The sequence below is a fragment of the Notolabrus celidotus genome, chromosome 9, assembly GCF_009762535.1.
Source record: "Notolabrus celidotus isolate fNotCel1 chromosome 9, fNotCel1.pri, whole genome shotgun sequence".
NCBI classification, from domain to species: domain Eukaryota; kingdom Metazoa; phylum Chordata; class Actinopteri; order Labriformes; family Labridae; genus Notolabrus; species Notolabrus celidotus.
The window spans coordinates 8909362-8929448 of NC_048280.1; the positions used below are offsets into that span (position 1 = coordinate 8909362).

Consider the following 20087-nt stretch of genomic DNA (forward strand, 5'->3'; position numbering starts at 1 on the left):
AATGCTAGCTAGATGCTAATTTTCAAAACTTCTGTGCACCCAAATAAAAAAGTGATTAGTGACTTAGGTGTACTTTAGTGCACTTAAATACTAATTAACAATGTTAATCTTTATTTCCAAATAGAGGGTTTTAATTCTCTCAGTGAGGTAAATGATCAGTCAGGCAGATTCGTTTTGATTTAGTATGTGCTATGAAGACAAAACAGCAGTGACACATCTTGCTCTGGCTTCACTCTCTGGAGAAACTCCTCCCCTGCATACTTGGAGCCTACCTCTCTCATTTCAAAGTTTACCTGTTGCAGTAGACACACTGGTGTTGAGGTGTGAGAAGGTCACCTAGAATAATATCATGAAGGAAGAGGGCTACTTTTCCCAAGGTGTTGTGTCAACGTAACATAAACTTAGATCAGTTACAAAGACAAGGACCAAAACCCAAACTGGTGAGTGAAATGAAAAATGGAGCTAGTATATGTTATATAGTTTGATGTCTTTTTTTTGTGCTACCCTTGCAGCTGTTATGCATTTCAATTAGCTGCATTTTCTCATGGCTTTTGTTTAAGTGTTTGTATTCTCAAGAAGTCTACAACATGGAATTGTAAACGTACCATGCAATACAAATATAGTGTGTTAAGCAGGCTTATTACCCTTTGGTTAACTTAGTGTTGTGTTGAGTTTCATTTAAATACTCGTTAAGCCTCATTACAACCTTTTTTTGTGGGGCCAAATGAGGGGTTCCTGAGTAACTTTAATCTTTAATGGATATCAAGGCTTATTCATCAGATATAGATTATCAATCACATATTATTACATGAATTATACCAAGGGTGAAATATTAGAGAAAGGTTGACTGTGCTATGTGTCATAAAGTAAAATAATCCCAATGGTATGTTTTGTTTTTTTCCTAAACTGTGTTGCAAAAACAAAGAATAGTAATAAAATATCATAACAGATCAGAAGCCTGACATGTGTTACTGAATAAACATATATTTTTAGCACAATTTATTTAAATGTGGTCTGACATATGGATGGAGGAACGACTTATGGATTGAATTTGAACTTGTATTTAGCTTCATATCTAATTATAATAATGTACTTAATGTAGAAATTAACTTTTTCTTTTGTAAAAGTAAAAAAAAGTGAAAAAAATAAGTTGTACAAATGAAATAGCATTTTTTTTTTTTTTTTACTCGTAGTCTGGAATAGAACTTTAACACTCAGATAATGCAGATCCTGCCTTGCTAATGCAATCCCATTAAAACTTGTCTAAACAGGAAATCAGCATGAATCTGAGCTTGTTTTCTATGTGGTTTCTGTGCAAAACAATACAGAAAAGACTAGAAAAGTGTAACCCCTTTATGTCATTCTGAAAATTACAGACTGGCTGGCGGTCATTAAAGGAAGCTTTTCACGCTCTTTTTAAGTTATCAATTACATTTGTTGTTTTCAGTTAGTGAATTTACTAAAATAAGAATTTATCAACATCTATGAATGTATTCATTATTGAATTCATGTTTTAACTAATAGGGCTGTCCTTAAAACCATTATCCGTCTTTCATTCTAGCATATTTCTTTCAGTACAAAACATATCTCACCATGGGATGGGGTGCCCGCAGATTTCCTGTATGTGTCTGCTACAACATGAAAATATTTTTAGCTGTAGTTATTGTTTTCCCTTCATATCTTCAATGTTTTGAGTAAAAACAAGGCACACAGCAAAGTCACAAGTTTTTATTACCTCACTGACCGCATTCTGGTGATGTCATTTCCTTTTTTCAGGACACAGCTTGTTTGGAGGATGAATGATATTGGGTTGGCCCTGCTCCTGCTGTTGTCTGCAGCTTTACTGTCCAACAGTGAGTGGAAAGACTTCAACAGCATTAGCTGTATCTTATATTATGATAGTAAAAGAGACCGTTCAATCACAGTACAGGAAAGTGATGACATAGACGAGTAAATCATTTGGGTTTTATTGGCATAGGTTTTGGATATCTCCTTTTGAATTTTCTCTTACAGCAAAACTACTTCCAGAAACACTATCTGGAATGAGTACCCATCAAAGTGTTGCATAGTTTTTGTCACATTCATAAATCTTTTTGTAAATTTCATGCCAATTTTAAATATTGGTCCCATATATCTGAATTAAAATCCACCAGATGAGTGTAAAGTACAACAGGACCAGACATAAAGTCTGAAAAAGTCAGATAATCTGGTATTGTGGAAGTCTTGCAGACTCATTTAATATTTTGTTAAGAGCCATGCAAGCTGTCTCCCTCTATTTCCAGTTGCTAAACTAAGCTAACTGGCTTTTGGCAGAACTGAGTTGTGTTGCATTTCATGCTGATGTTTGTTTCTGCATTTAGGAAAACATGAATTACAATATTTCTGTGCTACTTGATGTTTGATCCATTAATTTCAGTAAAAAGATTAGAGACATTATCTTTAACACCTTTAATCAGCATTAAGCGTCAGCATTCCATTGGGGATGAGATGGGACCAGTTAAAGTAAAGTGGTTTTTAATTGTGTTAGTGCCAATCTGAGAAATGGAAGCTGACGCTCTTTGTCGTATTTGTTGCCAGGCATGTCTCCACCAGGCAAACCAGTCCTGCTGAGCTGCAGGTCCCCTGAGAAGGAGACGTTTTCCTGCTGGTGGGAGCCAGGCTCTGATGGAGGTCTGCCAACAACACACCGCCTCTATTATGAGAGAGAAAGGTCAGCGAGGTGTTAATGAACGGGTCAACATAGAGATGGGAGGGCAGTTACACACAGCTAATGAAGTACAGTCAAAGAGGGTTTAAATCACATCATCTGTGTTGTTTTTAACCCTGAGGCCACAGGAATCTTCTTCAGTTTCAGATCCGTTTGTTAACCCCCCTGAAAGTGAAAATAAAAGCTGTTGTTGTTGTAGTCATACACGAGTGGAAAAATACAGACTCCCATGTATACATAATTGTGCTCAGTCATCTGAGCACAGATCTTTGTTGCTGTGCAGTGAAACCTGCAGACTTCAATGCTCACTTGTCTGAACTAAGTCCTGGCCTTTGGACAAAATGAAAGCACTGACAGTTTAAGTCATTTCTGACAGGGTAGGATTTGTCCACCACATTCTTATGGGATTATGTAAACAATTAAGACAGTCAAAGTCCCCAGAGGACGAATCCTAATGATAATGGCAATGCTTTGATTTGACTACAAATCAAAGTGTGGATCACATTTTTAAAAATGTGGTTGTGTAATCAGTAACTTTTACCACACTCACTGAATTCCCTGGTCATCAAACATCTTGTTTTGCCTGTGTACAGATTAGATGGAACACACGAGTGTCCGGACTATCATTCGGCGGGCAGGAACTCCTGCTTCTTTGACAGGAAACACACCTCCATCTGGGTCGACTATTACCTGACAGTGGTGGCCTCCAATGCCCTCGGGAATTCCACTTCAGACTCCTTGAAGATAGATGTGATGGAAATCGGTGAGTCAAGTGACCTTGTTTGTAATTAACCTTTAAAAATATAACAGGGAGACAAATGAGTCAAAGCACAGGAAAGACAGTAGAGTATCTATCATAAGAAAGAAGGTCACTAAAAAAAAATGGTGCCCTCACTTTGTCATCTTGAATAGTTTTTCTTTTTAAGTGGACTTAAAATTAAAGTAAAGACAAATGAAGTAATTACAAACTACTAACAAAGATCTTTAGCTTATCAAATCAATGTTTTAGTGTTACTGTGACAGAAATAAACCCTTTGGTACACTTTGAACTATTGATGAACACTAGATCTGTACATTCTGTAGAGCAGATGCACTGAAAATATCTGTATTGATCCAGCCAATGATTAGCACAATCTGATTGATGGTACATTCCTCTTGGTTCTTCTTGATGGAGAAATACTCAATAGCGGACAAACAGCAAAAATAAAGACTGACCTGAAATGTTAAACAGAATGAGGAGGAACTGGTTTTAAACTTGTGTACAGTGTGGGATCAAATTTCACACCTGTTGTTTGGTTATGCAGGCAGTTGGTGTTGTGACGCTCATGCATCATACTTAGAGTACAATTGGAGCAGAGTTTTTTTTCCCTGGGAAGAAATCAGTAATGCTATTAGCTTAAGATCACTTTTCCATAAGATATATATTATTTAGGATCACATTTTTACAACAAAAAAATCTTTTTTTTCCTCTTTCTTCTTTTTAAAAAACAAAATTACCAGATGGATCACTATAGAATTTTCTTCACGTATACATGATCTTATTTAGAAGAACTATAATAGTTCAATGGATTCTTTAGTCTTGATTTTGCCTGTTACTATATTTCATGACTAGAAACCTGCAAAACTGACATTTCATGAAACTTGAACATTCCTTTTACTGCTGATCAGTGATTATGAGCTTGCCAGTATACTAAACATAGAAAGTGAAAATGTTAGAACATATATTTTTTTTGAAATTATATGTATATTAGTTTTTCATTTGTCTGTACTCATCAGTGAAGCCAAACCCTCCTGAAAATGTGACGCTGCTGGTGGAGGACAGACAGGACAGTCCACATCTCCATGTCAGTTGGGAGCATCCCCACAACACAGACACCAGGTCTGGATGGGTCACCATTAAATATGAACTGAGAGTCAAACAAGGAAACAGCAACACATGGAAGGTGAGTTTTAAACTCAGTGTCTAGTGGAGTGATTGAGAGGCAATTCTTTCTAAACAAAGGCTGTAATGAGCTAAATACCAGAGGTAAAGGACAAGACCTTATTTGTACAAAAGGTTGAAAGTGAGATTTAGAATAGATTGTAGAATTAGAATTGAAGCAGCTTCATGTCAGCTAAGACAGAGGTGAATGATCCTGTTTCAAGTACCTTTGTGCTTTAGTGTAGACTGAAATCTTTCTCTGGTACAAACTTAAGCCCTCAAACAGGATGAAAAAAAAAAGCAAGGGGTTCCCAAAGTGTGGGTCGGGACAGCCCAGGGGGTCGCGAGACACAAATGGGGAATCGTGAGATGTCCTCCAGAATGTTTTTTTTATCTAAAAATAGTACATTTTACCAATTATAGTAAAAAATGTCGACAAAAATAGTAGCTAAACTTGAAATAAAACCTTGAAAATAGAAAATGTAATGAGTTTTCTGCCTTTCTTTTTGCCAGATGACTCCTAAGTTTAGGCTTAGTGAACAGTTAATTATCAAAAGCATCAGTAGCAGCAGGTTCATTCATAACAGCACAGGAAACACAGCCACATGCTCATATAGGTAGACTAATTTTCTGCAGACCAGCTAAATGAAGCCACATTAAATCACTTTGAGGGACAGTGGGGGTCGCGAGTCTTTGGCAACCAATATTTTGGGGGTCGCAGGATGAAAAGTTTGGGAACCCCAGAATTAAACTACCTGTATTTTATTCTGAGGTCAGGTTCACCCTGTTGTTCTGTAGCCAGCCAGTAGAGGGCGTTAAAGAGCCTCCATCCAGGACTTACACCTGCTGGCTTTGACCAAATCCCAAACTAGAACTTTTGTCTACTTTTGCATTGAGTATACAATAAACAATGCATTTCAACTAAACTTGACGCATGTTTTTTTCATATACAGTTTGTGTCTTTCAAGTGTGATTTTAACTTGGTTGAAAGATCCTGATATTTTGTCTTCTTCTGCAGGAGTACACATCAGGAACACAAACCCATTTCAGCCTGTACAGCATCAGTCCTGGGACGGAGTACAAAGTTCAGGTGCGATGTAGGTTAGACCACAGCGAGTGGAGTGAGTGGAGCCACGCTTCCTCTGTGGAGATCCCAAACTGTAAGTCTCAGGAGCTCTTAGCTCCATTTTTGGCTTTAAAGTGAGGTGGAAACTGTTAAAAGGTTGTAAAGTTAAATCCTATATTTTTTCTCAGATCTCCAGAATGAGAGGCCCTTTTGGATTTGGATGTCCACCCTCTTTGTGATACCATTTATAGCAGCAGTGTTTATCCTGGTCATGAAGAGGAAAAAGTGAGTAACACCTGCAGAAACAATAATTTATAACTCTTTGTGTAAAGTAAAGATGAGAGAGATAATCCTGACTCACTTTTGTTCCTGAAGCTTGAAGCAGTTTGTTCTGCCATCTGTTCCTGGTCCAAAGATAAGAGGAGTTGATTTTCAGCTTCTTAAGGTAAGACTATGGATTAAATTATAAACATACTCAAAAAGTTTCTCTGGACTTGATGAGGTGATAATATACTGAATCTACTCTGGCTGATCTTTCCAGAGTGGACCTTCTGATGATGTCATCAATGCTCTGAACCAGAACTTCCCTTGTATGGTGGCCTGGAAGGATCAGTTGGAGGACTACTTAATCGTCACAGAAAATGACAAAGGACTTCTGCCAGAGTCTCAAAAAAGAAAGAATAGCTTGACATTTCCCTCTGGCTTCTGCTTACACTCTGAAATCCAATGTAAGGAGTCGATACCCCGGCTAAATGAGCAGGAGACTTCTGGAAAAAAGAATGAAGCACAACATAATGTAAAGAACAGAAGGTTTCTCTCAGGAACAAACACAAAGCCAACCCTGGAGCCTGCTCAGGAACAGCAGGGCCAGAGTCTAAACTGTGTAGAGAAAGAAGCAGCGGATCAGACTCACTCACACCATGCTGCAGTCACACCATTCACAGACACTGGCTATGTGGATGTTCAGAGACATGAGGAAAACACTCAGGAGGTGGATGTGAAACAGCTGCAGTACAGCAGGGTGAAAGAGGTGAACAGTATTCTCATCCTGGAGAAAGAAAACAGTGCAAACAGCTCTGGCTACATTCAGAGACAAGAGGAACACCCCTCAGAGGGTTACAGCAGAGTGAAAGAGGTGGACAATGACTTTATGGTCATCCTGCAGAAACAACATGTATCCTCTGACTCTTCCCATCAAGAGAAGAGCAACTGTTACATAGACTACACACTTCAAAAGTCAAGAAGTCCTCATGTGACTGGACCCAGTGAAGATGGAGTATGCACAGAGCTCATTGATGGCGGATATGTAGAAACTTTCCCAGAACCACCTTTAGTATGAGTATGTTTATATGCAATGTTGAAGTGTAAGTAAGTTGAAATTGATACTGATGCCTATTCATGACCTACAAATGCAAAAGAGACCACTCACAAGATTTACTATTTCTATATGGTAAGTTTTAATGCCTGAATCCGCTGTGAGAGGGTAGGTGTCAGACCAAGCAGGTATTCACAACGAGTGGATTATTTGACTGTTAAAAGAAAGCAGAGTGAGAGTTTGGCCCAATCTCAATGTCCACCCTCAAGCACTCACTGACTTTGAGGCGCATCCCCGCTAAGTCAGTGAGTGCTTAGGGCTGTCCCACTGTCAAATCATCAAGTATGTGAGGGATCTCTCACTGACTTTTTGAGCCCTTTATGCCCCCTCTCCGTAAGTGGGCATTTTTGCAGACTTAACGTAAATGGAAATTTAAAAAAAGTGCGACAGTAAAAAAAGAAGCATGAAAGTTGCAATGAAATTTAAAGGTGAAAAAGTTTGCCTGTAAGTATAAATATAGAAAACAGCCTTAACCTATTTATCACACATATTTGTATACAGTATAATTTATATATTTATAGTATATAGCCTATTTATATCTTTTAAATTGTGTGGTTAAGAAGTCTGTACGGTGAGAGCCTGGATCACATGACAGTCCCTTAAAGCTCCTGTGAGGAGTTTTTGAGAGGTTATGAAACAGGCTGAAATCAACAACCATGCCTCTTCATGACCCTGAAAATCAAACAAAACCATTAGAAAATATTTTAAGAGTTTCCGTTTTATAACTTTTAAAGCCTGAAACAGCTCTGAGGGGGTAGGTGTCAGACGAGGTGATCAACAGCACATCAAAGAAAAACCCTTTTAGTACTTTTTCTGCAGCAAATATGAGTGAATTATTTGACTATTAATTGTAAGCAGGAGGAGATTTTTATTTCAGAAACATAATTAATTCAGCAACGATAGAGGTATGACTTTGTCCACAGGGGGTGCCAAAGCCAACGCAAACAGAAAGTTCCTCACAGGAGCTTTAGGCGCCTTGAATTTGAGGAAAGTAAAAGTTCTGCAATAAACATTCCTTATATCACTAAGGTGAGCTATTGACGTCATGCAGGTTACGTGAGAAGTCTCAAAGTGCTGTCCCATTCCAGTTCTACGGTTTTTAGCCTTTACAGCCTCCTGCCCTCAATCACTTTCCAGCTGACGTCAATTAAGTCAAGAAGGGCTCAGGGCTTAGGGAGGACATTGAGATTGGGCCTCCGTGTTAGAAAATATGACCTTGGCTTGTACATGACTGGATCAGAAAAGCTTTAGATGCATATGTTTGCCCACAGGGGGCACCATCAAACAGAAAGTTTGTCACCACAGCTTCAATCTGGATAACAATGATACAGATTTAGGTATCCACTTTTCCCCTTAAGGAATCAGATAATCCTTCTTTCATTTGTCTTGAGTGTGTAAATTCGTTTTAATTAAAAAAAAAAAAAGACTGATCCTTTCTCTCAGATGTGTTATATGTTTAATAATAACAGCTATGAGGTGCAGTACTCTATTGGGTTAAAGGCTTTACCTTTTTACAACCTGAACGACAGCTGTGATTCAGCATGTCCAAAACTAGATATAAAGAGAAAGTGACGCACCAGAATGATTGTATGAATGGTTGAGTAACTGTATTTTATATTGTTTGTGTAATCCACCCTGAGTCCAGCACTCTGCTTGAAAACTGTATCTGCTCATACTTGATCTGCAGTTATAGTGTTGTGCTTTAATTGATCAAATTAGATTGAAGGTTTATTGGAATAAAAATAAAATATGTGCAAATAATCACGAGGAGACAGTGATGAGCGTGATCATTGTCAAATCAACTGAAATCAATTATTCTGCAAGACACTTAAGTTAAAAATATGACTGATTTTAAAACTCTGATTGTTCCTGCAGCTCATTTGACATTCTTTAATTTCATAATCAATCACATCTGATTTGACAAAAATATTTTTTAATGATTAATGGATCATCTTTTAAAGTCTGACATTCCTCATTAACATTACAAGTAAATTAGTCCATCAAAAACAGTGAATTTAATTTCCAATTGTGTAATTCATTGTGTTTTAATGTGCAACCACAACCTTGCACTAAAGACAACTGCAGTTATTTTCTTTCAAGAAGTTTTTTTCATCACTTCCTATGTTGGTTAACAGAAAACTCACAGTTATTAATGAGTCAGTTTAACAGGAAGTAGTTTCCTAACACTGAATTGCTGTGAATCCAATGCTACCACTTACACATTATCACAGACAGAATCATGAAATGTAGCACTTTGGTAGTCAAAATTCCACAACCTAATAATCTTCTTTTTATGCAATGAAGGATTTAATGTCTTCTCTTAAGAAGCAGCCTTACTTAAAGGCACTGTGAGGAGTTTTGAACTGGCTGAGAAACAGACTGAAAATGATACTGACGCCTCTTTATGACCTTCAATAGTAAACAAGACCATCAGCAGCAACACTGACACCTTCTCTGTTGTCATTTTTAATGCCTGAAACTGCCCTGAGGGGGTAGGTGTCAGACCAGCTGATGGACATCTTGCTTCAGAAACAGCCTTTATTTGACTGTTTAATGGAAAATAATCACATCGCCTGATAAAGTTGACTGTCAAAAGACAACAGGATGAAGTTTTTGTTGAAAACACTACTTTTGCATGTTTAGGACAGGAGATAAGAGGCATCACTTTGTCCACAAGGGGGCGCCAGAATCGATACAAAAAAAAGTTCCTCACAGCAGCTTTAAGTTTAAAGTCTTAAGTAGCCAAGAGGTTTGAGACTGTGGGTCACTATGAGAGAATAAGATTAAAGACTCATGTTCAGATATAATTTAGGTCTCTTGTCGTTTATCCTACCTTTGTAAACGTGGAAAAAGTGTATTCATTTGGAGGAAAGATTTGTGAAAGCAAATAAAAACTAGTGTTTGCATGTATGTGTGTGTACTGTTAAGTCACAAACACAGAGAAAATGCTGGAGTGATATCTAAGCACAGATTAAAAAGGAGAAAACTGACACTAAGAGCCACACTGTTGTGCTGGAGTGGTTGATTCATACTACATACTAATTCACAGCTGGGTTTAAGTATGTTGTTGATCTATAAATCTGACTCATTATGCAATGAAATGCAAAAAAGAGAGACATCATGTCATTTTAGTTTAAAAAAAAAATGAGCTTGGTAATAGTTTTCTTGGATACTAACACAAAAAGCCTGTGCTTAGGATAACAGTAGAAATGTTTGCTTCACTCTAAGAGCAAAAATCAGGGTGTTTTTAGTGCACATTTTCCAAAGAGAGCATATGCAACCATATATTCACAAAAAAACATATTTGATTGGCTTGTATTTAGGCCCATTCAAGGCACTGACCACGTAATAGCAATGCCCCAAAATGCTGCCCTATGTCTATTGTCACTTCCTGGCATCGGTCAAATGTTCACGTCAAAATAAAAGTAAAAATATAGCGTATGGATGGGAGGGGGAAAAGCAGCATAAAGGCTTCACATTCAAACCATAGAGTAAACACACACCTGATAGTGTCTCAGTACTGTTTAACTGTTTGATATCCTGCACACATTCAGTATGTAAACTCATACACATCCTCTAGACATGGTCATGTTGTGATTCATATTGTGGGATCTTTTCAAGTGACTGGTTTGGTCCAACAAGTCAGTGCTTAAACCTGGTTTATAACCCACAAGCACACTCCTTTGAAGTACACAGTCTTTCCTGATTATCTTAAACTCAAACAAAAAATCATTTCCTAAAAACAGATTTTACAAGCCATTGCAAATATTTTCAACATGTTTAACTTCCTTACAAAATCTCCAGGTCGAGACTGAGTCCGTCCTATGTTCTTTGAAGCTGGTGATCATCACGAGTTGTTTTTTTTTTTCTTTTAGGCACAGAAGGTATGGAACTGTCAACTCGTCTCATCCTCGTCAAAGATGTCAGTGCAGTCACTGTCCAAGTGCATGGAGTTAAACTGCTCCTCAAAGTTCAAAAGTTTGTGGTTGTAATCCTTTTCCAGCATTTTCTTCCAGGTTTTGACTTTAAGAAGAACACATAAAAGGTAATAAATAGCATGGGTTTAGTTGCTTAAGTCATGAATTTAAAGTTTTCATATGGGTCTGCCTTGTGTTAATTATTCAGATAAACAAAATTGTGATAGAAAGTTTCCCTTAAAGTTGCAGTTGGTAGGATTGGGGTAAAAAACTATACTTATTTTGTGCTTTGTTTGCCACAAAAGTCATAACCCTCAGCAATCAATAAATTAGGTATTTTGAGATTGTGGTGAGATCTCTGTGATCTCTGCCTCTTTATTCAGCAATCTATTAATTCCAATCGCTCCCGTGAGCACTGACCAATCAGAGCCACTCTCCTGATTTGTCCTGATTGAGCATGCACTACTATGTGTTTGCGGTCGGGAGAGGGGTGTAGTGAGAGGGGAAATCTGGTGTGGAGGGGTAGTGTTGACACTCAAGATCTCTCCCTGAACTGATGTTTATTCCAGGACTACCAACAGCAGCTTTAAGAGAGTAATGCATCATAATGTCTTCACATTCAAACCACAGTGCAACTTACTGTAATCTGGTTCCTCTGATTTTGTGGTGTCAGCACCGGGCTCAGCCTCCTCAGTCAAATTGCTGATCTGCAGCTCTCCCTCACTGTTTTTCGTCTCCTCCACTTCCGCCTCTCCTGTCTCCTCGAGGCTCGTAGCCATCACTTCATACGCTGTCCTGGCCTCTGACGACAACTCTATCATCTTATGGTAGAAGTCCTGTGGGAAAGAAGGACGTGTTTCAGCATGCTTATTGTAACAACAACCCTCTTTAAATAAGGACATTTAAATAAGAAATAAACCTGACCTGAGCACCATCGTAGTTGAAGATGCCCACCAGGCTCACAGGCACAGCCTTGTTGACGCAGCGACCCAGAGCTTTCCTGGAGAGTGCAAACACAAACGGCACGCCCTGTTCACGACAGCTGTCGATGATGGTATACAGAGCTTCATCCAGGCCTCCTGTGGAGAGATACATGTCTCTGTGAGTGTTAGGTCCTTCACCTGGGAGCTTCTTCATGCATGACATTATTTTCAAAAACAGTGGCCAGAATTGAGGCAGATTTGAGATGTCCCCTTGAACTTTAGCGGTGGACATTTTTTTTTGTTTTCCTACATCTACTGAGTATTTGGTCTTTAAGTTGATGACAGAAATTATGCTGAACTGCAGCCATAGTTTTTGTATTTAATCTCAGTAAGTCATCTCATATCAAGACTAAAAGTAATCCAAAATAATAGCTGTTGTTGCCGAACCATGCAAATCATTTTTGCGGCTGAACTGAACTGCACTACTTGAACCTCTGAAGGAGGAATTTGATAAAGTGGGTTTCTTACATGATCAGATTTTGATTTGTCTTCTGCACATTTGTTGAAGGTGACAGGCCAGGAAAAACATTCAAGGGTTTTAAAAACAATTAAAATGAAAGCACTCAAATCAAACTCACATGCAACTACATTTGATATATTTTCTGCATTTGACCTCTAAACCAGAAGCATAAGAATATTATTGAGGTATAGATTTTTAAAACACACATTAGCATATAATAGGAGAAAAAAAATGACGCCACTATAAATTAACTGCTAAATAACAGTGCTCCAATTCTGTACCTTTGGACTGGATGCGTTCACAGTTGGGTGAGATGACGACACATTTGACCTTCCTGAGTTTAAGGTGCTTCAGGACCTCTCTGAGCCCCATCACGATGCGTCTCTTCATGCGGGCCTTCATCGGGTCCTTCTGGTAGAGGCGGTCCTGGAAACGAACCAGCTCCTTCAATAGATCCGTCACACACTTGTCCAGGTCTTTGCTGAGCATCTGGCTGCAATAGCTGACATGTACAAAAACATTTTTTTAAATGAACAACATTTAAAGAGTAAATTCAGTGAGATTACTTTGTGAAGAGGTCAGGGTGAATTTTATTTTACAATCTTACTCTCTGAACTTTCTACTGTGGATTTTCGGCCGACTGGCTGGGAGAGCCACAGGTGAAGTGGATTCTTCTTCTGCAGTTTCCTCTTTGTCAAGCTCTTCCTCGCACTCTTTTGCCATCTCCTGTGTGCCATTCACTTCCGTCTGATCCTCATCGGGCTCCTCTGTAGGACTCCCAACCTCATCTTTGGTTTTAGGAGCACAAAGTATAGATCAAATACTGGCTGTTGTCAAAAGCGCTTGAAATCAGATATCTCAAGGTCTTACCGTTACCTGTTGCATTTGTGTCAAACTGCTCGTCTTCTGCAGCTTCATCCGCAGGTTTGACATCATCTTCAGGCAGCAGCCCCATCTCATCCAGCAGGCGTCTTTGTTTCCTCTCCTCCCTTTCTTTCAAAATGATCTAGATTTCAGACAGAAAGGAGATTAGAGGTCTACCAAGCTGTAACACATTTATAAAAAGATGAGAAGGTGAGTGGAAGTACCTTCTTGAGGGGAGTTGGTTTCTTGGCTTTAGGCACCTCTCTCTGTTTTCCTTTCTTCACCAAAGGGCTGGTGGAGTCCAGAGGGTTGTGTGCAATCTTGTCCTGCTGCCACGGTGTCTTCTTCTGGACTACTGGCTGCTTCTGAACTACAGGTAATCCTCCACCAACTAGAAACATGTATTTTAAAAGTGATTAATTCCGGACAAAGCTTCAAACTGAAGAGCAATAGTTTTATAGAAAGGGGGAAGCTGTTCTACCATAACTCACCTGAAAGAATGACAGGTTTGGCATCCTGCTTGGCTTTTTGAGATTGTTGCTTTTTTTCCAGAGCGGCCAACATGTTTCCAATGTCCAACTGAACGGGGGCTTTACTCTTCTTCCCAGACCCCTTTTCAGCTTTCTGGAAAACATTAGACCAAGAACACAGATACAAAGCAGACTGAAACTTTTCTGTGTTTTTCAGGGGAAAATCTGTTAAAAAGGAATATTAAAATTGGACCAACCTGTGCCTTCTTTGTTGACTCTGAGGGTGCAGTTTTTGCTGCAGGTGATTTTTCCTTGTTTGGTTCAGCAAGTTGATGCTGAAAACATTCTCTTTGGTTTTCCTGACAATGAAACAGATTTTTAAAACTACCATTTAACTTCAATGACGCTCCAATGATGTGATGTCTTGTTTACAGTAGTATCATATTCATTCTGTAAAAATAACTTGGGAGGAAGTGATAATGTTTACCTCATTGCATAGTTTTGCTTCATTGTTGCCCCACAACAATTTATTAGTCCCAGTAAAAGTTACATTCAAGCCTGGAAACTCCTCTTCATCCTGGTAAGACAAGAAACAACAAAAGGTCTTATCATCCAACATTTTGAGATAAAAAAACAAGCTTCTGAAGTAAAGAAAAAATAAAAAATAACCTCAAATTTTGGAGGCTCCTGATGCACTGCTGTGACTTCTATCTCAGCTTCTTCATCTTCACCACCTTTAGCCTTTTTCTTCTTTTTCCTCCGTTTTTTCTTCCCTGGGGCTTCGTCTTCCTGCTCTGCAGCATTTTCCTCCATCTGTCAAGAATCAAAACAAAGAGTCAGAAACAGAGTTTACACATAGCAGTGAAGGAAAACTCAGCTGCGCTTTGGACTGAACGAATCATTTGATGCAAATCAGTCACACTTTAACTCCCCAGTATCAGTTTGTTTATTCTTATTGATAAATGTGTTGTAAGAACCTGACTGACTGGGTTCAGTGTCTTAACAGCTGTAAAGAGCTTATGCAAAGTAAGACAAGTAAGTTCTGATTGACTTGATGATGGGAATACTTTTACAGCTTTAACCTCAAACTAAGAATGATTGAAACATAAAAACAGTGTATCCATCTACATGACTTTAACATGAAATGTATCTGTTTCACAGTAAGGCTTAGTAAAACCTTCTTGTATGTGCCTGGTTATTACTTAAGAATCGAGTTACTGTTGTGATGACAATTTTACACTAAACCTAAAAATCGTATTAATACCATACATAATTATGATTTAAGAACTTGTTACTGTCATACCAGTCTCATTTTTAGTTTATAAATACATAAATGCCCTTTACAGCTTACTTTCATGCAAAAAAGTCCCAACTAGCACAACAGTAGACAGCAAAAAAGTCCTTTTTTACATAAAGTCCTTAATTAAAAAAAATGTGTAAGACTTTCAGGACCTGCAGGAACCTTTTAAAAAGCTGAGAATCGAAATTGAAACCCGCCATCTGACCTGCATGTTGTTGCTGCTGATTGTCTTTTCTACAGGAGCAGGTTTCTTTGGAGGCTGGGAAGCAATATTAGCCCAGGAAGATACCACAGGCTGATCTGTAAACACAAAACATACAAAATAGCGAATCATTACCTACTTCACGATTGTTACTGTCGTTGAAAAGATGACTAATAGAATTTCCCCTACCTGATGAAGCAGCAGAGGAATCTGGCTGAACATTAGAGTCAGTTTTTTTGGGGTCAGGCAGTGTAGGGGCACTTCTCCTGTCGAACTGTGGAGAGAAAAATTACAGAACCAATTCACAACAATCAAAAATTAAAGCCATTACTGTGCTACAGAGCAGGCAACATGCTGCACATCTAATGGTCTTGTAAACTCACCTCCCAGGAAGAGGCAGATCTTTGAGAAAGAGGACCCCAGCACTCTTTCTGAACCAAGGGAGGGCCTGCTTTGCCCAGCGGAACACCAGATAACTCAGGGAAATCTGTCATCTTCACCTCAAATGGAGTCAAGGCTGCCTGTGCTGGTTTTGACTTCCCTGCTGAGTTCGGAGCAGATCTGGCTCCTCTAAAACCTAAAAGAAAAATGTGATATATCAAGGACTTTTGTTTTCCATGGAACTCATTGAGGAAAAAACGAATCAAAGTCATATTTAACATACCTCTTCTTTGTGCATCCAGTTGGTTTTTGCCCATATGTCTCCCTTGAGCCGGAGAGTCATTGTTGCTTTTTGATGCCTTTGAGTGGAGATGACAACAGCAGACTTTCATTTAAAGAGAAACATTGTATCAAAATGTTTATGTTGCTTGTAGAGAAACAAACCTTTACCTGTGGATCCCGTACCGGCCTGTCTCTCTGCTGGAAATCCTCTCTGCTCTCTCTGACACGACGACTGCTGCTGTAGCCATGACTCCTTGACACATCTCCACCTCCTCCACTTGGCACTCCATTTGTATTTGATGGACTCTGCTTAAGACTCACACCTGACTGGTTCCTTGACAAAGTGAAGATATTCACAAAAACAAAAAGTTTAAACAGAGATGTCTCAAAGCATAATACTACTCAGTGTACTATGTTCCCCAGCTTGACATCTTCTCAGTGTAAAACATAAAGGAACATAAACATAAACCCCTGTTATGTTCTTGTGTCCCCTTAAAGATCCCTTTAATGGGCTTATGTTTCTTTAAGAGGTTTATGTCCTCAGGAATGTTGTTTTCTCGGTTAAATGTTCATTATTGCTGAGTCGATATGCTAAAACCAGCTACCCCAGCCCACAGATATCATACTCCTTGAAACCCTACAGTCTCAAATTTGTCTTAAATTGTACAACTTCATGACTTTGAGTAGTTATACCTGCACAGTGGCAGAACAGGTTTCCATCATTTATATCTCTTTGATCTTTTACAACAAACAAATCTTAACAGCCACTTAATTTGTTAGTGAACATTGGAGCCTGACCAAAGTGGAGCTTAGAGGTTTCTACCGATACGAATTATAAAAGCAGACAAAAACCCCTTAGAACCGTTTTCTGTTTACTCTTTCAAGACAGGTCCTAAAACAATTGTATTTACTATGGAAGCCCTACCCAGTGTATACATTTCATTTATCCTGTTTTCCAATGATTAATCAATCAAACTTTATTTATATAGTGCCAAATCACAACAAACGTTATCTCAAGGCGCTTTTACAAACAGGTCTAGACCATACTCTACCCATCTTACTGACAGAACTCAGACTGATCTCATCTTAATCCACCTTGCAGTATTTAACTACTTACAGCGGCGAGGAAAAACTTGAGTTGTTTACAGATCTAGGCTTAAGGTCCAACAATGAATTATTTGTATGCACAGAGTTGCAAAAGCACAAAACAAACATAGTAATTAATAAGTCAAGATCTTGAGAATACCAGACTTTTTTATCATGAGAAAACAGAGTAATGAAAATGTATGGAGGTCGACTTAGGGCTTCCATAATTCACTGCTGCCTTACCATGGGTTCAATCACCTCTTATTTACTTTTAATTCATTCTCAAGTTGATATTTATTCACCTTATATTTAATGTTTTGGATTGTAATATCTAAATCAGCTCAATATATTATTTATTCCCTTTTTTGTTCTTATAGGTTGTGATTTAAGTTGCTCTTAATGCTATTCATGTTTTGTTTTTTACCCTATAAAGCATTTAGAGTTTCTCTTTCTACGAATGGAGCTTCATTGATAAATGTTCCTTGCTTTTCCTTCTGCATTGCAAGTTGTAAAAACATATATTCATATAGGAAACAGACAGTAGAGGACCATATTAGGTTTTTTTTGCTTGTTTTTTTAACTTGCTGTCTCTTACTAGTGTTGTCTATTCATTGTGTGCTTCTGTTGCTCAGTCTATACGTTACTTCATTTGAATTGTATACAGCTAGTTTAAGGATTGATAGTCACTGTTGGATGCAAATGTGTACATTACTGCTAACTGTTGTCCTGTTGTGTCTGCATGTCTTCCTTAACATTTCCTTATTGTTGCTTCCTGATTGTCTTGCTCCATGTATTTTATGCCCATGGCCACTTTCTCAAATACTGTAATATCATGTCCTTATGTAGCTTTTATTCATTTTAATAGTATGATGCTATTTATACTTTTCTTTTTTTTTTTTCTTTGTTTTTTGTTTGTTTGTCTTTTGGTTTCTCCTCTCCCTTCTTGTTTTGATTTGATTTTACTTTATTTTATTTTTTGTTTTCGTTTAATCTTGATCTTTTTAGGGAGCCTTTTTATCATCTCAAAACATCCTCAACCCTCAAACACCTTGACTCCATTTATCACTCTGCGTTGAGATTTATTACAGGTGACCCCTTTCACACACATCGGTGCATTCTGTACAGTAAGGTTGGCTGGCCCTCTCTCCATGAAAGACGCAATATCCATTGGAATATTTTTATCTATAAAGCTGTTTTAGGAAAATTACCAACCTACCTTACTAAACTTCTTCATTACCCAGACCGTTTATAACAGACTCGCACCTCAAACCAGCTACTTTTGCATGTTCCTTGAGTTCGGGAAGAACTGGGAAAAATTACTTTTTGTTTCTCTGCTCCTGACTCCTGGAACAAGTTGCGGCACAGCTTGAATTAAATGCACTTTTACCTTTTGGGCAATTTAGAATTTTGATGTTGAACCCTTCAACCTCACTCTGCAACTGTTTTAGCTAGGTTTACCTGTGTATATTTATTGTATCATTTTAACCGCTGACCCTTCCTATTTTAGTGCTTTTATAGTCAATCCCCTACACCTCCTTTTATTTGTATTATCTTATTAGATCTTTTAATTGTTTTTATATCCAAACCAAAAAAATATCCTATTTGATGACTTTTGATACTCTTGATGCTTTGTTGTTTGTTTGTTGTTTGTTTTTTAAATGCCACTGTAAATGACTCGATATCATTGTAAATGAGGGATGCCCCTCAATGATCTCTCCAGTATAAATAAAGGTTGATGATCTGGCAATGGACTACGGATGTAAACTAGCCTTTTGGCTAATTCTGGCATATTTACAGAAGTGTTAATTAATGTGCATGGTCCTTTTAAATGAAAAATAAATAAATAAATAATCACTGATAGCTTTTGGTCTACAATAGACCCTGTGAACACACATATAACTCTCCTCATTTATTCAAGTTAAAAATCAGGTTTAATGTGCGATTTTCTTCTTACCCTCTCAAACTCTGGAGAGAAACATAAGGATTAGGTAAGACCAAATGTGTTGATGATGCGGTGTGAGGTTCAGCAGACTCCTTCCTCTCTCCCCTCGGATGTTTTTGGACAGCAGATGTCAGTTTTCTCTCCTGTGAAGATAATCTGTCATCAGCAGTCTGCTGCAGGAACACGACCTTTGACAATCACGTTGTTGGTTGCGGTTTTCATAAAGCCATGTATTGCGACAGTCAGATAAGAAATGTCACTTGTATCACACCCACTCTAACAAAATGTGTCTGAGGTAACTTTAAATTCACAGAAGTCAAACATGCACGAGTTAGCTGTTAGCTCAAAGTAAAGTGTTTACATCCATGCATTATCGTAACTTTGGGGTAACCAGTCAATACTTGAAATGTAAACACCCTGTAGAATGCAGCTTGTTCGTGTGATCGTGTAAATAAAACAGCAACTTAATCAGATCAAAGTTAGCTTCACTGTGGGACCGTCCAGTAGCAGTCCTAGCTAGCTTGCTAACTGGCTAGGACAACAGTTGCATTATTTTAGTGAACTACCTTGTCCATTTTGAAGAGTTTCCTATTTGCAGTCACCTCTCCGCATGTTCGCTCAATCTTGCAGCTGTTGCCAAAGTCCGTATTACAACAAGGTTACATTTGTCAGTGGTAGCAGCGCGTTGGCTAAGGCTAAGCAACCTGTTTGATAGCATAGCAGTAGTCAGGTGAGCTGAGCGTGTTTGACACAGCTGATATTTACAGTGAGGGCAAACAACAGCGACACCCTGCGGACAACAGCGGAATTAATCTACTAGATGCATTTAAAAAGTAAATGTACGTTAACATAGCAAGGTATGCATCCTTTCAGTAGAAATAAAGTTGTAACTTCTTGTTGATTTTTTTGTGTGTTGTCTGGGCATGTAAGTCCATAAAATGATTCCCTTTTTTGTTTGGCCACATGTTGTTTAACATATTGTACATACAGTGGATAGCAAAGTTCTACACACCCCTGTTAAAATACCAGGTTTTGTGATGTAAAAAAATGAGACCAATATAAATCATCTCAGAACTGTTTCCACCTTTAATGTGACCTATAACATGAACAATTCAATTGAAAAAAAAATCT

The 20087-nt window shown here is 38.3% G+C and overlaps 2 protein-coding genes and 1 long non-coding RNA gene across 5 annotated transcripts; 1 reads left to right on the forward strand and 2 right to left on the reverse strand.

The window, feature by feature from the left end:
• The first annotated feature begins 155 nt into the window (after positions 1-155).
• Positions 156-7291, forward strand: prlrb (prolactin receptor b). The gene is made up of 9 exons (XM_034691294.1): positions 156-440; positions 1777-1853; positions 2578-2710; positions 3301-3470; positions 4484-4650; positions 5647-5788; positions 5883-5979; positions 6070-6139; positions 6236-7291. Exons 2-9 carry the CDS (start codon positions 1796-1798, stop codon positions 7031-7033), a joined length of 1635 nt encoding a protein of 544 aa, XP_034547185.1. The 5' UTR covers positions 156-440; positions 1777-1795; the 3' UTR covers positions 7034-7291.
• Positions 2434-6166, reverse strand: LOC117818430. Of its 2 annotated transcripts, none has more exons than XR_004632358.1 (4): positions 6056-6166; positions 3993-4075; positions 3398-3500; positions 2434-2692 (listed from the first exon to the last, which is right to left on the reverse strand). It is a non-coding gene; the product is annotated as an uncharacterized LOC117818430 (long non-coding RNA). The 2 variants fall into 2 exon arrangements; XR_004632357.1 differs by having other exon boundaries at positions 2434-2872.
• Positions 7292-8985: 1694 nt separating the features above from the next.
• Positions 8986-19752, reverse strand: LOC117819309 (selenocysteine insertion sequence-binding protein 2-like). Of its 2 annotated transcripts, none has more exons than XM_034692601.1 (18): positions 19523-19752; positions 18969-19099; positions 16097-16262; positions 15930-16005; positions 15649-15842; positions 15455-15539; positions 15269-15363; positions 14433-14576; positions 14251-14340; positions 14021-14122; positions 13785-13917; positions 13518-13684; positions 13306-13435; positions 13037-13217; positions 12711-12931; positions 11911-12065; positions 11627-11822; positions 8986-11092 (listed from the first exon to the last, which is right to left on the reverse strand). In XM_034692601.1, exons 1-18 carry the CDS (start codon positions 19529-19531, stop codon positions 10965-10967), a joined length of 2403 nt encoding a protein of 800 aa, XP_034548492.1. In that variant the 5' UTR covers positions 19532-19752; the 3' UTR covers positions 8986-10964. The 2 variants fall into 2 exon arrangements, with proteins under 2 accessions (XP_034548492.1, XP_034548491.1); XM_034692600.1 differs by having other exon boundaries at positions 13300-13435; positions 19523-19738.
• Between the last annotated feature and the right edge of the window lie 335 nt (positions 19753-20087).

Coding starts and splice junctions, on each gene's coding strand:
- LOC117819309 (XM_034692600.1), bottom strand. Junction 13,918..14,020: donor AGTCAACAAAGAAGGCACAG/GTTGGTCCAATT, acceptor AATGTTTTCCAG/AAAGCTGAAAAGGGGTCTGG. Junction 13,218..13,299: donor CACAAATGCAACAGGTAACG/GTAAGACCTTGA, acceptor CTAAAACCAAAG/ATGAGGTTGGGAGTCCTACA.
- prlrb (XM_034691294.1), top strand. CDS start 1,796: ATGAATGATATTGGGTTGGCCCTGCTCCTGCTGTTGTCTGCAGCTTTA. Junction 2,711..3,300: donor CTCTATTATGAGAGAGAAAG/GTCAGCGAGGTG, acceptor GCCTGTGTACAG/ATTAGATGGAACACACGAGT. Junction 5,789..5,882: donor CTCTGTGGAGATCCCAAACT/GTAAGTCTCAGG, acceptor ATTTTTTCTCAG/ATCTCCAGAATGAGAGGCCC.